The following is a 15,740-nucleotide window of genomic DNA, read 5'->3' as shown; positions in this document are numbered from 1 at the left end:
ACATCCAGTTACATTAGATGGAATTAAAAAGTTTAAGACATCCTGTTGGTAGGCTGTTGGGCAACTGCTTACTAGCAACAGTGAGGAGGGATTACTCTGTATGGGCAGAGTATCATGGAGGTTCCCACTATAGGGCTATTTGCTCCTCAGCTAAGAGGGCTGGACCCCTCTGACGTCTCTGTGATCCAACCAGAGGGACACACTCCATGCAGGAGCCTGCTTTCTAACACCATGAGTGAATAGCTTTGTAGTGGCACTAGAGAGCATGTCCTCTTAGTGTAGAGCTAGAAATGGAGGCACAAGTGAGGTCCCTGAGAAGGGCTCATTGGAAAGGCAGGTGAATGCCAGGCCCCCTGGCCCCCAGGGAAACAAGGCCCTAAAGCACGTGTCTGTCTGCCTTCCCATCAGTGGGATTACACAAGCCCTCAAAAGCGAGGCCTAAGCGCTCACCTGCCCCGCTGGCCTGCGCCTGGTAACAACATTTCAAACAAAGTAATTTCCTAATTAGTTCCTGAACTGACTCTTTGCCAACAGGGACTTGCGACCAACAGCTCCACAGCCAAAGGGTCATCCCATTAAAGAACAGCGGTGCTTGCTTGCTGTGAGGCGATGAGAGGCCAGCCATGCTCTGAGCACAGCCTGAAGCGGGTTTTGGGTATTATGGAGAGCAAGTGTTTCCCTTTTCTGTTCAAGTGCCTGGAGAACAGCTCTCCCATGGGTGTCTGAAAAATGTGTTTGCACACAGAAGTGTAACCAGCCTGAGCAAGCTTTTCTGGGAAGCTGGGTGTTTTGACTGAAAAACATCAATTTTTTTTTTTATTTTTAGGAGGGGCCTGTAGAGGGGAGAGAGTACGAATCCTTGCAGATAGTCTGAGCTTGCATGGCTAATGAGGCTTTAATGCCTGCCAAACAGAGAAAATAGCAGAGACGCATGCTGCAGGGACAAAAGGTTTCAACAGGGTCTTGTTTGGCAGTACATAATGTGGCAGTCTGAACTGCACCTACAAAGTGTTAGGAATGGTCCCCAGAGGAATCCTAGGAGAGGCTGTGATAAGTGAAGCCAATGTGAAGGGTGACGAATTCCCCTCTATTAATAGGTTCTGCCCTAGTTATTCTCTGAGACCAATTCCCTTTTTTCCCTTACGTTTGCTTATGAGCCGCCTGTGCCCTGATTTCTGTTCCCAGTTATGTGTGTCAGACAGATGCCCCGAAGCCCTGCCAAGCCACGGCTTGTCCAGGGTGACCCAGAGCAGCTCCAGTGAGCCAGCACTGCAAGGGAACCCCCATGCCACCAGCAGAACAGAGTGTGGGAGCAAGAAAGAGGACAAACACTCACAAAGCTACTTGTCAGCAAGGAAATGCAGAGCAGCAGACAAATAGCTCTTGCTCTGGCAGTCATGGGCCTAAATAAGATTGCCTCTTCCTATTACTCTCATAAGCAAGCAGCAAGCAGCTTTTCATCAGAAGCCTACAGGCCTCTGGAGGTGCCTATCTTATTTCCACTGAAATTTCATGAAAAAAGGCTTGTGTTTCTTGCTGAGCAGGATAGAAATAGAACAGGAGCCGTAAGCTGATAAGAATCCCCCAAGCATTAACGCTCTTTGTTATTGCGTCATTGTAAACAAAATACAAATTCTTTTTCCTTTTCTCAAATAATGAAAGCATCTTCCCATCCTCTTCCTAACTGAGAGCTAAATTGTTTTGCAATGATCGTAGATATGCAGGCACGGGAGAGCAGGTATAGACGCTGGAGCTTATCAAATTATCATCAGCACCTGTTCAATTGCAAATTCGTTCTCAGCCAACGCGACCTCCTTGCTCGGGAACGACTATGAGGTTGCACAGCTTAACAAGGAGACAGACTGCTTTGTAAAACGGTGATAAAAATGCAGCGTGGAGGAGGCATTCAATGCACTAACTGCCTGAGTATGATAACACCACTCTCTCCAAACTCCGTTCATTCTTCTCCACACCGGAGAAGAGCAATTATATTAGAACTAATTTCACTCTTTTCAAACAGTTTCACTAGATAAAAGCTCCCCAAAGGTGATTCTACCCATACTGTGTTTCAGCTTTGTGTGTTATTAAGCGAAGTCTTGAGGGATCATATGCATTTTTTCAAATTCCTTGATTTATCAACACAAAATAAACTTAGTCGCCCTATCCATGAACATACCGGAGAGGTCTCAAGGTCCGCAGAAGTCTCAAAACACGAAGGACACCGAGGATCTTAGCTCCGCCTGCTGATGCCATGGAGACAATAATGTCAATGATAGATACGAAGACCAGGACTCCATCCAGAACGTTCCAGCTGCTCTGTAGATAGGTGTTCTCCCCAGAGAAAAAGCCAAGAGCTACTACCTACAGCCAGGAGAAGAAGGACATTTAAATCTGCACCAGGATCGTAACTATGTCAGATTTTCAGTCTTTGTCAGGCCTACTATGTGTCATAGGATGGAGATATAATTACCTTAACCATCATTTCAGCCACGAAGATTGCAGTGAAGATATAATTAGAAACACTCAGGAATATCCTTTCCTTTAAAACATAAGCAACAAAAGGCAGCATGTTATTCAAAGAGGTTAGAAAACAAACATCTTTTATTTTACAGGGTCTTGCACTGACAAGACTAAGGTGTGCTTGTGAGATCAAGGAAGAAAATGACTCAGGTGCTCACCGTGCTGTGTGGGTCTATGTCTGGTCTCTCCAGCGCTATAGTGATGCAGTTGAGAAATATGAAGACCAGCACCACATGATCAAACATTTTGTGGGCAATGACCTTCTGGCACATCACTCGGAACCTGTAGAAATGATGGAGAGAAAATATCATTCAGATGTTTGGGTTAGCAAGAGACTCCCACCTTAACGGCATGTTCTTGAAAGCCACCAGCATCAGCCCAGACGGTGAACTAGTCTCCTTCTACAAGCACAGGCTTCAAGTATTACTACCAATGTTAATGTAAAAAAGATGTAATAATGGCTATTATTAATGGTTAAACCGCCCTTCTTCCCAGACAGGCATAGAGTGACCCATGCAACAATTATGCCCACAACTAACAGAAACATTACTTGAAAATCAGGAGTCAGATTTCTAAAGCTCTCAGTGCTTCTGCATCAGAGGGATCTTTCCCAGGGGAAGGTCAACTAAAAATGTAATATTCCTTTACTGCAAAACACGTCAGGCTGGCCTTTCCCTATAATTTCTTACCGATTCTGTGGGGAAAACAAGTAGAGGGACCAGTCTTCGTGACTCTTGCACCACTCTGGTTTGTAGGGCTCGAGGACTTTACGAATCCGGTAGCAGTAACTCTGGATAGAAAAGAAGAAACACCTTTTCTTCCTCTTTTATTTTCCTGCCTCTTCAGCTTCCACAGTTTTTCTGTGAAAGGGGGCAGTACCTGGCATTTCATAGTCCCAGCATTTGGGACAGAGACAGAGCAGGCATGGTGGAGGGTTGTCATATTTTTAGTGAAACAGGGAGAAAAGGAGTGGAAGAAAGGGGCTGTTTTTACAGTGAGATATGAACACGACAAATCAAGACTTCTCGGAAGTTATCATTTTGAGATCCAATGTTTTGTCAAAACCAAAAAGGCCTCAAACAGTCAAAAAGTTAAATAGTGTAGAGAACACTCTTTTTGGACTTTTAAGCCTTCAAGATACAAGTTGGCTCCTGTGAGCAAAGACATTAGCTAGCTTTTGTGACCTACAGCTAATTTTTGTAGACATCCTGACAAAGACAATCTCAGCCAGTCAAAAAAAAACATGCAAATGCCTGCACATCCCCTTGCAGTTTTACTTTGTTAGAGACCAATGCAATACAACAGACCACACCATTAGCTTGAAAGTCTTTTGGGAACCAGAGGCCCTTCCCTCAGGTTTAGATTCCTTTTGTTTATACCAGCCATAAGGCACAAACACATCTGAGCCTGAGCTGGACTTTTAATCCACCTTCTTGGAGTGGAAAAGCCACTTAATGCACGAGCACCCAATTTCCCCTTGACTCACATCCTCCATGTCATCCTCATAGTCCATGGCCTCCTCCTTATGGCCGTCGATGCGCAGGAAGAACTCGCTGGGGACGTGCACCATCTTGCCATTGCAGTCCTGGTACTCAGCAGGCAGAACTGCCATGGGGCTGATGCTGAGCGAGTGGCGCATGGTGGGCAACTGCAGCAGCTCGGGCAGGTCCAAGGAGCTGCGGTAATCCAGGGACTCTGCCCGGCGGTGCAGGGAGGGCCTGCTGACAGTGCTGGACTTGGCATCGTCAGAGTCGTCGTCTGTGCTGCCTTTGCCCTCCCCGGAGAGCAGGGACTCTCTTTCTCCTGACTGGTTCTTTTTCTTGAGGCTCGGGGCTCTGCCCAGGCTGTTCCAGCTTGAACGTCGACTTCCCCAGTTGCTGTTGGTGCCCCAGTTGGCACAAGGGGAACTGCGGAGGCTGGACTGAGAGAGGAGAAAGACATTTGAGGGTTTGCTTGCAGGAGGAAGTCACAGAGTATGGCATTTTGCCCAGACTGGAAGACCCTTCTTGTTGCAAGGCATGTCTTCCCCTTCCAGCTTTCCTTACCGCTCCAATTTTACCATGCCAATGCCTTGAGATGGGAGCCAAGCACCCAGCTGTGCCCACACTGAAGGCACTCTTTGAATTACACCCGTAGCACAGATACCAATCCTCTGTGCTGCCTGATTTCCTACTGTCTTGTCAACATCAATTGTGCATAAAAACCGAACCCAAAGACACTAAGTGCCAAAGCAGCATTTTCTTTCCTCAGGTCCAAGTTGTTTCAGCACACAACTTCCCTGGCTTCCAAATGGGTGCTGGCACCTGAGTCACCCAAGTGTCTGTTGGAAACTGTGCCCAAATTTGCATTACTTTCTCTTCAATTTGCTGCACAAGGAGGTGGAATGAATGTCTTTCTCACAGCAAATTTCTGGCAACGATCAGTGTGTCAATGCACTTTGGTTGGCAGGTGGTTGCCACGATAACAGCACTTAAGGTCAGAGCAGAAAATCTAGAAGGAACACTCTTTTTCCCTCCATGGCTTCCTCCTAGCACAGAAACAAGGCAAACTGCCTTCCCCCTCCCCAGTGCTGGCCAGCTTTCCTCTGACTGCTTCATCTTCCTTTGGCTGGTGGCACTGACGTGCTCTCAGAGAAAGAATTCAAACCATGAACCACCCTCTCTAGCAACTCACAATCCCATGAAACCCCAAGGCAAATAACAGTCATCTCTATTTTCTTTTCAAAAGCATTACCTTGACTAAGCAGCTTACCAAAGGGGATAGTGGCTCTGTCTCTGTGTGAAGTACCTTCACGGTCCACTGCCTTGATTTGAACATGATATTGCAGTTACAGAGCAGAGGAATAGGATAGATAAGCAGCAGCAAAAATCCACTTTGTCTATTAAGTCTGCTCCCTCTGTTTTCACAGAGCTGCCCTCCCGCTCCCCTGTTGCAGGCAAAATGCAATCAGTTGCCAAAGCAGGCAGTTCCAGCCAGATCTCTGCTCCGCGAGCTGTGCCTGGTGGCAATCAGTCTGCTCACACCTTGCTTCCTCTATTTCCCCTCCAGCAGGGCTGCCGTACCATAACTGGGGCTCAGCTGCTGGGGTGGTTGGGACAAATCCTTCATTTCCCATGACATACAGTGGATTCCAGCTACAACCCTAAAACACTGTGAGGGAAACCAGACTTCGTCCTGCTGCACAGGAACACCAGGAGCTCCATAGACTCACTGACCTTGTCTGCGATGTTGTCACTGTCTTGCCACAGTATATCACACCCGTTCAGTTGTCCCTCTTGAATCTTTTCTCCTCCTGCCCTTCCATGTATTTTTCATCCCTATCACCTTCTCCATTTCCTAGCAGTGCATGCACAGTGAGGCACACATCAGCTAGCACTGCGGAGTTGTGGCAGTACCAGAAGCACCAGCAAACATCAGAAATCACTATGTATATACATATAAATGTATACACACGTCACTTGTGCTGCTTGCAGGCACTTGAGAGAGATTCTTTAGCCATGAACACCTACCAAGGACTTCTGATCGTAGCTCATGGGATCTATTGAAGCATTACTCCCTCTCCTTGAGTCCACAAAAGTATGCACTGAATCCATGTGTGGGGAACACTTTGGCGTGGGCATTGGCGTGGCAGCTGTGCGCATGATGATAGGAGGTGGCATGCTTCCCCTGCCCTCCAGGTGCCCATTCGGGGTGACAGCAAGTGAGTACATCTTCATCTCTGGAGAGAAAACACATGGTGAATGCAAAGCTAGAGCTACAGAAACCACTCTTCAAAATAGACATTACTCCTTGGGTCTTCCAGGAACTCTGCCAAATGGAGATGAAATTTTGTGGGCAATATTAAGATTAACCCACCACTTTGAAAGGCATAAGGCAAATGTCACAAACTTTCAGGGGGCCTTCAGCCCTGCCTTCTTTTGCTCAGTGTTTCTGGGGATTGGGAGATTGGAGTTGCAGTTTTTTGGGTCTGGGAGAGAGTTTCCAAGGAAAGGACACTGAGGACTAGCTAAATTCACCCTATGAAGTTAATCTCTTCTCCTTAACATAATCTATGGGACAGAGATTTTTATGCAGTTCTGATGTGCTCTGAGTTCCTCCATGTGGAAGGCACTAAGCAAACATCAGTCACTGTCTTTAGTCATCTGGAAATGGCTTCTAAACATCTCCACGCCTAAAAGAGTAAACCTTCTGTAACAGAGAAATCTCATGGTACAGCTCAGTGGCAACTGGAGAAAGCATCTATTTTACCTGCACGGCAAGTATGGACTGCAGCAACTGTCTTCAAACTGAAGACAAACCAGATGTAATGCCTGTAGCTCTGTGGAGTGCAGTAACACCCAAAACCAAAAGCCTAGTTTCAAACACATAAGTTAAGCTGAACTATCCCCATTGTTGCTGGGCTTAGTGGATTCTGGTTTAATAACTGCAGAATCGCAGTCCTAGGGAGGGGGAAGGATGGGACCATCTGTGATCAGCAGGAAAGATGAAAGAGTCTGCAGTGAGAAATCCAAGTAAGCACATTACCCCTGCTATTTTTCCTCCACAGGCTGCTTTTGTAATGCAGCGTGCTTCTATTGTATCATCTGTTTAGTTGCTGGCTTGCGCACAGATATCTGATCTGCACCACAGAAGTCCCTGGGAACATTGCCACTCACTTCGAGGGGTGGAAGATCCAGCTCAAAATTTGCTAATCTGCAGTACATGTTCCTCTCGCCAGTGTATCTGTTTACAGACCAGTGGCAACGTAATAGAATTGTTAATGTCCGTACGCTCTTTAGTCACCGGTTGGCACCTAGGAGGCTTATGGAGACACACAGTTATTCACAGACATTGACTGACAGCGAGCTCAGCCCTGTTTTCTATTCTTGTACTATCTGAGAAGGTGAAAATACCTCTTTCCCCTAGAACTCTCTTATTATTTGAAATTGTCCAGCAAATAGTTGGTGCAGAGAAAATTTAAGCTGTGGATTTTCTTGCCAACTATTTGCAATGGATATTCATCTCATCGTTTGGTGCTTGGGACTTGTTGCTTGATCTGCAGATCCAGCAGCTCCGTCACCTTCCTGTGATCTAGCTCTGTCTCATCTTCCTCAACAAATCACTTCTGCCCCTTCTTCAGCTGAATTCCATCTGCTCACCACAATCAATATAATTTCCTTAGCTGAAATGAACCCTAGTTTAGAAGCATTTAAAGTAATCCTAACAAAAGCCCAAGCTGAAAATAAAAATACAGAGGAACTAAGCTGGCTCTTGTTTACCATTGTGCCATTCACTCTGTTTACATATCCGATCCCTTCCTTTCCCCTACCTAGCTGCAAACTCTACAGAGTGTAGAGCTTGTCACCTACTATTCCACGTTTATAATGCAGTAGTACAATGTGGATTTATTTCCCATCAATCATCAGGCTCTCCTGTAACACAAATAAACTGCAACACTTCCATCAATCAAACCTCACCTACGTGCATTTGTGTGAAACCAAAAGAATAGATGAGAACACGACTGATTTGAGAAGAAGACTTTTTGAGAAGTCGTGTAAGAATATTGCTGTCAGCAAACCATTCTGTGGTAACGATACAGAAGAAACGATGAGACAAAACTAAATATTACACTATAGCTGAAATTAGAAAAACATCTGTTTAAAGGAAATATCAGTGCTCATTTAGCTTTCCCAACATATTTTGCGTAGTGACTCTGTTAACATAGCTATCAGATTAATTGTGAAATGAAAGGGATTCTTCTACTTTCTCCTGTAAATTTCCAGGAAAGGACGATTGCAGAGGCTGAGTTGTAGCACAACTCAAATTCATGAGAAAACACAGAACCAAAATCCTACCTGTTGCTCGAAGGTCTTTCAGCTTCTCAAAATCATCATCGAAATTGGCAGATGTCTTGTCCTCATCTGTGTCTGACCTATTGGCATCCCCCTGCAGAGAGGAGAAAGGAAATTAATGGATCTGATTCATTTACACTTTAGCACAAAAGCCATTTGGATTATTTAGCAGCTCAGAGACACATTTGCTTCTCATGGTTAATTAGAGCATGGCCCAAGAACCAGGAGAGCAGAATGCAAAATTCCCTCTACATTGCCCTGGGGAATGACCCCAGGGAAGTCCCACTTGTTTAGTTTTGTTTTCATGCTTAGACAGAAAGGATGATGTTGTGATTGCAACTACTGTTCCTGCAATGTCGTTGCACTTCCTTGTGCCCAGCCTCATCAAACACTGTGTCCCAGGGGAGAACATGAAAGTGCAGATGTAATCAGAAGAGTGACTAAGAAAAACAGCGTTGTGGGGTTCCATATCTACTCTCTCCATGATTCCAGATGGAAGCACCTAGGTTTTAATATCAAAGGATGCAAAACGATTTTTCTTCTTTATCACTTCTTTGTCATCACTGCAAATTTGACTGAGATGTGAAAACCCAGCCCTAATTTGCTTCCTTCTCACTGGCTGGTAATTGAGATTATATTGGGAAATCTCTTGGCAACGTTGAAGCTGGGGTAGAAGGGAATGAGGCCAGCTTGCCTGGAAGCACAGCATCATCCCAGGACAGACAACAACAGCCAACCGCCCAGCTAGACTGGCTTTCCTCCTGGAAGCTCAATTATGTTCCTCGTTCACAACTATCCGCCTCTGCTACCAAAATTGACCTAAATAATGTACAAGCCTAGGACAGAGGACCTATTGTCAGGTTCTCCTCTGCTGGTGAGTCTGCAGAGAGAAGGGGTTCCCGCAGGCTATTGGCATGACTGGCTTGAGCCATCAAGACCGCAGAAAAGCTGTGCAAACTGGTAGCAAACGGCTGGGTTAAAGCAGCTGGTCCTAGGAGAAGAAGCAGAGTTCCTTAACTGATGCCTGAACAAATCACCATGGTTTCTAGAGATACGGTGCTCAAGTGTCAGTGAACTTAATTTCATCTGTGATGTATTGCTGACTGGTGCAGCCAAACAGACAGGATGACTGAAAGGCTTAAGCTCCCTTATTCATCTTCTCTGTTTTGGAGCAGAAGCACTAGCACAGAGTAGCTGAAAGACTTGCATAATTTTGGAAGGTTTGTCTGCTTCTCCGCAGCAGCTCTGGGGTAGATTTCAAAATGACATGGGAACAATGTAAACACAAATATGCAATTACGGTCCTCTTTGAAGTCTGGCTGCTTGTTGTCCTAAGCACAAATGAGGAATAGTCTGTACTAAAAATGGATCTGTGGCCATTTAAGCCTTTTCTTTCAGGGATATGCCTGCCAAACTTGCTCCAGAGGCAGATTGGAACCTGAGATCCAGCTGAGACTGTGTACCATGATTCACAGGATAATTTTTACTGTCCTTGCTGAAATACTGCTGATGGTTCAGAGCTTCAAGCAGCTCTAATATACACCCTTTTAGCTGCGCAAGTCTCCCAGGAGTCGCTCTCCATCCAAGTGAAATAAGCACCTGAGCAAAGGGAGGAGTAGTGCACACCAGTGTCTGCTCTAACCACTAACAGCATCACGTTGAAGGAGGGAAAAGTCAAAGAGGTCAAAACATGAATTTCTGCCATATTCCCAACATACCAACAGAACCAGAGATGGCAAAAGAAAACTTAGCTCCAACTTCTTCCTGGGAGTTCTCCAAGGAGATTGTAACAGCCCTTTGTTTACAACCAGAGCTAAGTTATGCATTTATAAGTGCAAGACTTGAACCAAGACCTCGTAGCTGAAATACAGCTCCGAGAAGGGTTTTCTGTGGCACAGCTGATACCTCACTATGAGACATCTGACAAGCCCATAGGCTTGATGTCAAAATATAAAATAAATGGTAGTGGAGAGCAAAATGTGCTCTGCAAATGTCATGCCTGTGGTTGCTGGCCTTTTCTGAGGCAGCACCGAGCGAATAATACAAGCTTTGAAAAGTACTCCTTACACATATTTAAATCATGGTCCATAACAGCTCCAAAAGGAGCCATTAAGCCTAAGCAAGAAAGCGACAGCTAGCTCTGTAATCACGCACTCAGAGAATATTGCACGAGGCTGCCAATTTCTGGCTTCACAGAGGCACGTGATTCAGCCTCCAGGAAGGCAGGTAAGGAATGGGTCTGTGCCACAGAAACGTACCTGCAAGCTGCCAGGTCGCTGGATGGAGAAAACTTTTTTCTGCCCTACAGCAGTCAGTAACAAAGGATGAAAACTGTGCCCGGGGTCTGCATGTGTAACACAGCAGCAGGGCACTCTGCAAGAGTCCTCTGTGCCTAAATGCAGGATTGCTTGAGCTAAAAAAGAAGTCCCCATGCACTAAAGAGGCACCGCCAGACATGGGAATGGGTGGTAAATAAGAGAACTCAGATCCCAATGTCTCCTCTTTGCTACGAGCACCAGTGGTACCGGCAATGAGAGGAGCAGGAGCAGTTTCCAGTCATTCAGGTCACACTCGATGGTTATCATCTGTTTGGGTTTCCCTGACACGTCCTCTTTTTCCACCCAGATTTGGTAAAATCAAAGGATATCTGACACACACCTGGCCACTGAAAAGCCTCCTCTCTGAACTGCCATATGGCCAACTGCATCATTTGCTTCTGGTCAAGCACAAGTACTCGGCATTCAGCTAACCAGTCTCCTAGAGGAAAACCCGTTCTGGTCAGGAAAGCAGCCACTACTACAGAGCCTGTAGGAATACTGGTAATTCCTTGAATTGGTCTTACTAAGGTAGGGGCTAAAATGTCCACCTCCATCTGCCACAGGCCGCACTAGCACAGGAATATGGCAAAGGGGTTAGAGTACCCAGAGCAGAGCAAGCAGATGCTGAGATTGGTGACACTGAGAAAAGTACATGAGTTTGGACGTAAACAGCATCAGCTCAAGGCACTGCCACATGGAGTACGGCTTGGAGAAGCACCTCCCTGCTCTTTGTGGTGGATCTTCAGGGCATGGGCCCCACTGGACAAGATATCGGGATGCCCCTAATGCAGTGCAGAGCCATTCATTTTGAAAGTGGAAAGCTGGACTACTCCTATCTTCTCTGTGTGGGCAGGTGGCACTCACTGCCCCCAGGATCCATGAAACGGCCCCGAGCGACGTACATCAGGGTTGGTTTTTTCCAAACTGGGCCTTGGCTCCTGTTGTTTCAATTAATTCTCCTCTACTAGTGCTGTGAGGAGGCTAGGAGGGATGTTTTAATAATGAATCTATGCAGGCATCCTTGAAGGACATAATGTGGCTGTGCTGGCTTGAGAGAAGGGAATTGTTGGTCCATGAATATTTCAATTATATTCCATGGTCTGTGATGGTTTGTCTAAGTGTGATACAAACACAGCAAATAATAGCATGATGCCATTTCTGGGGAAAAAATGAAAAGTGAAAAAAAACCAAAACAGTACAAAAATAAAGTGTTTCTTTCTCCTCTTTCCCTTGGGAGCTAAGGCGGTGAAAACTGAAACCATTTTCTCATTTTGTTTCTCAGTCTCTGTGTCTCTGAAGTCAATCCAGCACTAAGCAAATTTTCCTCTTCTTGATGGTTGCAGAAATAAGAAGTAATAATTAAAAAATTCCAAAGCGTGACATAAGCCTTTTTGATACCACTACTTCTAGCTTCAACTAAGACTGGATGGTTTTTGCTAAGTCTCAAATTCATTTCCATTTCCATTTGCACTGGGACTTTGAAAAAAGTCCTTTTTTTTTTTTCCTGGATAATATGTATGTGCATATATATCAATGTATTTACAACCAAAATGGATCGTCCTTATTTAAAATAAATCTCCCCCAAATGGATCTGGTGTGATGTGAAAGGAAGATGGTGAAGAGCAGGATAAGGCAGGGGATGGTGGGTTTCAGCTACTCTTAGGATGCTGAAATTAGATCTGGAATGGACTGGAGAGAGAGGGAAACCTAGGGGCTGCAAGGGCCCCCACTTCACACCAGTCCTACAACATTTACACCAGTGTGGCCTGCTGCTCTGGACCATGTGGCACAGAATTGCCTTCACAGTTGCTGAGGTTCCTGCCTAGTTGGGATCAGGACATTGTATATCACTGTTGACTGAGAATGAAATACATTTCTCTAATCCTCTCCATGTGAGATGAGATACCTGCAGTTCGCCAAATTCCCTGCTCACTGACCTGTTACAGACATTAATTTCAGGTGTGGGCAAAAATCTCTTTAGCATTTATATGCCCTGTATCATCCTAAGTATCTCCAAATGTAATGTTTGTAACCTTGCAGTACAGCTTTTCTAACAGCTGTGCTACCAGGCTCAAATAGCACGTAAGGGGCAGAGTCTCCAGGAAAGGCTTGCATTCAGCCAGCTCACACCCTACCAGCTCCACATGACAAGTGTTGACCAGACACACGGTCTTTATGTGGTGGGCCCACCATAAAGAAACAAAACACAGGACGTAAGTAAGATTTAGGCAAGCGAAATCCATCCTAAGTGATTTCCTCAAAGTCACACTACACACTCTGCAGCAGATCAATCCAAGGGTTGATCGCCTATGTCTCAAAGAGTCCAGGGGACCTTATGTGCAAGGACAGAGCTTCACATGCCCAACCCAGCTCATCTGCACCCCTTAAAGTCAAATTTAGGGCTGCCTGCATGGCTGGAGGTTTGCACTGCTGCAGACTGATCCGTACAATCTTACCTACACATCACAATTTTTTTCCCTCCCCCTGCTCAGATCTCTTACCTCTGCCTGGAAGCCTTCTACCAGAATGGCAACCAGAAGGTTGAAGAGCACGTAATTGCCAAAGGTCATCAGGGCCACGAAGTAGAGCGCTGCCCATGAGGATGTAGATGCCATCCCATTGTACAGGACCACGTTCCAGTCCTCTTGAGTGAGGATCTGCAGAGAGGTGAAGGGCAAGACTGATTACTCCACTCCCCTCGTGCATGGCAGTTGCATTCAAATCCTCACTGACATACTCATTTCTTCCTCTCCTTTTGACCTTTTCTAAGCATAATCATTAGCAGGTCTCATGAGATAAGACATCAAAACATTCCGTTATTCTGAGCTTTGCACATGAGAGCTCTCTCCTGGCCAAACCTCCCCTCTCTGCAGGAGGATCTAGCGCACTGCTGCCAATAAAAATGACTAGTTCAGATCCTAGATATGGCAACGTAAAGGGTGTGCTGGTCTAAGTCCTATTATTTGGTACGAGGGGGGTATTGTCTCCTTTGATAACCATCAGTAGATAACGGACCTGAGGCCAGGGCTGTTGTCCCCTGTGGAGCTGCTCTTTATAAGGCATTTGGACCCGAAGGAAAGGGTAGGACACATGATATTTGACATGATAAATGCCATAGGGTGGCTTAAGAAACTCAGGGAAGCAAAACACTTTCCATTGGGTAAAAGTACTGACAAACTGGGGGAAAAAAATACACATCTTCACAAAGCCTTGCTCTAAGGAACCTTCCTAAGGGATTTGCACTCTCCTAGCTTCACTGGAGCTCAAAAACCTAGGGGCCTATGAAAAACAGATGACAGATGCATGCTCCACATTAATTCAGGCTTACAACGAAAGTGGCTCCTGAAAACAAGGTAGCTTTGGGGATAGGAATGCAGTCGGCGGCACTGAGCCGTGTCTCTCATTAACCTTCATGGGATGCAGGGCTGAGCACTTGTGGTCCGTGCCAACTCTATTTCCCGTGGGACTGTTAGAATAAATGCAGAAGTCTGTATTTATGTTGGAAAAAAAAAATATATGAACCTGTGAGACTAATGCTGATTTCTCCTGGCTTCTTTGTATGGAGGAAAACTTTGCAAGAAGTTATATTCATCCCAGTGAAGACTCTGGATTGCTTTGTACCTCAGACAATACTGTGGTGAACACCTACTCTGCATTTAGAAACTTCCCTTAACATTGTTTACACCGTGCTCCATTTGGTGCACTTAGGCTGTAAGGACTGAGCTTTTAAACAGAAAAGTCTAATCTTTATATTTAGAATGTCCTGGAAATAGCAGCTTATTGCTCCATTATGGAATAGCCAGTAATTTAAAATACATAACAGACCTTGCCTGCAGAGGAAACGTAACTTTTTACATAAAGACTTTCCCAGCATATAGAGCCAGCAACTCCTGCTTTGATTTGTGAAACTATTTTGTCAATCCCAGTTAAATTAAACTGTTTGGAAGTGCATTTTTTGGGCAATAAAAGCAGGTAAGGAGATAGAGATCTACAGAATAGGAATAGAGTGGACAGCAGACCATGGGTCTTGATCTTAACGAGTATACGAAAGGAAAATAAGAGTGAATTTCCAAGTCTTCCCAGACTTTACTTTAACTAACAACAGATAGGTATAGCGATGATTTTGACTAGATTTCTCCATCAGAGTTTGTAGACACCAGCTAACTCACAAACACAATCACTTTGCCCTAATAACTCTATGGCATGGTTTCAGTCCAAATTTGACACCTATTGGAACAGTTTTTTTTGAAAAGTGAAATAATTTGTCCAGGTGCTCTATGTTAAAACTTCATGGAGGACCCAGAGCTTACCTGAAACACTGTCACAATGGCCCAAAGCAAGGAATCAAAATTCTTTCTATCTGGAACTGTGTCTCCCGTATCAGTTTTCAGGCTGAACTTGCATCCAAAAAGATGCATGCCGAGAATGCTAGAGTAGGAAAAAAGGGAGATGGAAGAAATATATTATTGCAGGAAATACGGTTGCAGTGAGGACTGCAGTGATTTTTGGGATACTTTTTTTTCCCCCAGTGTTTTGTGTGCCAGTGGTATCTCCCAAGAAGATGGGCTCTGCACTACCGTTGATATGACCACTGATCAAATCCTGCCATTTAGTTCTTGTGTGTCATGTTTCGTAATAATTGTCTACACTGAAGTCAAATCAGGGATCTCATTTTTCTAGAAAACATCAAACTACATTGCCAGCTGCCTAATCTATCTGGTTTCCAAGAACAGGATCCCAAGGAGCATTATAGGGTCAAGCAGACAGAGGTCTTGGAAATCTGTATAACCTCCCTCTCAAATATGAGACTGGTAGAGTCCTGTTTCTGACAGCTTACTGAGACACAGCTAAATGAGCCTCCCAGGAACTCCAGAACAATTGTTTGACTGTTCTTGCCTGTCTGTGTTTTTCATTCACCTACAGAATTACAGTATTGCATGAAAAACTGAGACCGCAAAGAAGTAAATCATCTGTTGAGTGTCTGCTTGTCAGTCTATTGTGAGCACTTCTGTCATGTAGGCAGCCTAGCAAACACGCTGCATTGTTATTCTGATCTATGTATTATTTAAGC

At 45.1% G+C, this 15,740-nt stretch overlaps 1 protein-coding gene across 5 annotated transcripts in view; it reads right to left on the bottom strand.

The window, feature by feature from the left end:
- CACNA1H (calcium voltage-gated channel subunit alpha1 H) overlaps positions 1-15,740 on the bottom strand; it is a 228,278-nt gene that overhangs the window by 39,039 nt on the left and 173,499 nt on the right. For all 5 annotated transcript variants that reach the window (XM_066977739.1, XM_066977742.1, XM_066977740.1 and 2 more), the window contains 9 exons: positions 14,980-15,097; positions 13,171-13,326; positions 8,355-8,445; positions 6,030-6,238; positions 4,007-4,441; positions 3,210-3,310; positions 2,679-2,802; positions 2,471-2,539; positions 2,177-2,361 (listed from right to left, as the gene is read on the bottom strand). In XM_066977739.1, coding sequence (XP_066833840.1) covers positions 2,177-2,361; positions 2,471-2,539; positions 2,679-2,802; positions 3,210-3,310; positions 4,007-4,441; positions 6,030-6,238; positions 8,355-8,445; positions 13,171-13,326; positions 14,980-15,097 — 1,488 coding nt within the window. The remainder of the gene's footprint in view (positions 1-2,176; positions 2,362-2,470; positions 2,540-2,678; positions 2,803-3,209; positions 3,311-4,006; positions 4,442-6,029; positions 6,239-8,354; positions 8,446-13,170; positions 13,327-14,979; positions 15,098-15,740) is intronic.

Source organism: Anser cygnoides, chromosome 15, assembly GCF_040182565.1.
Source record: "Anser cygnoides isolate HZ-2024a breed goose chromosome 15, Taihu_goose_T2T_genome, whole genome shotgun sequence".
NCBI lineage: Eukaryota > Metazoa > Chordata > Aves > Anseriformes > Anatidae > Anser > Anser cygnoides.
The sequence above is the reverse complement of the archived record's forward strand: the minus strand, read 5'-3'. Positions and strand labels throughout refer to the sequence as shown.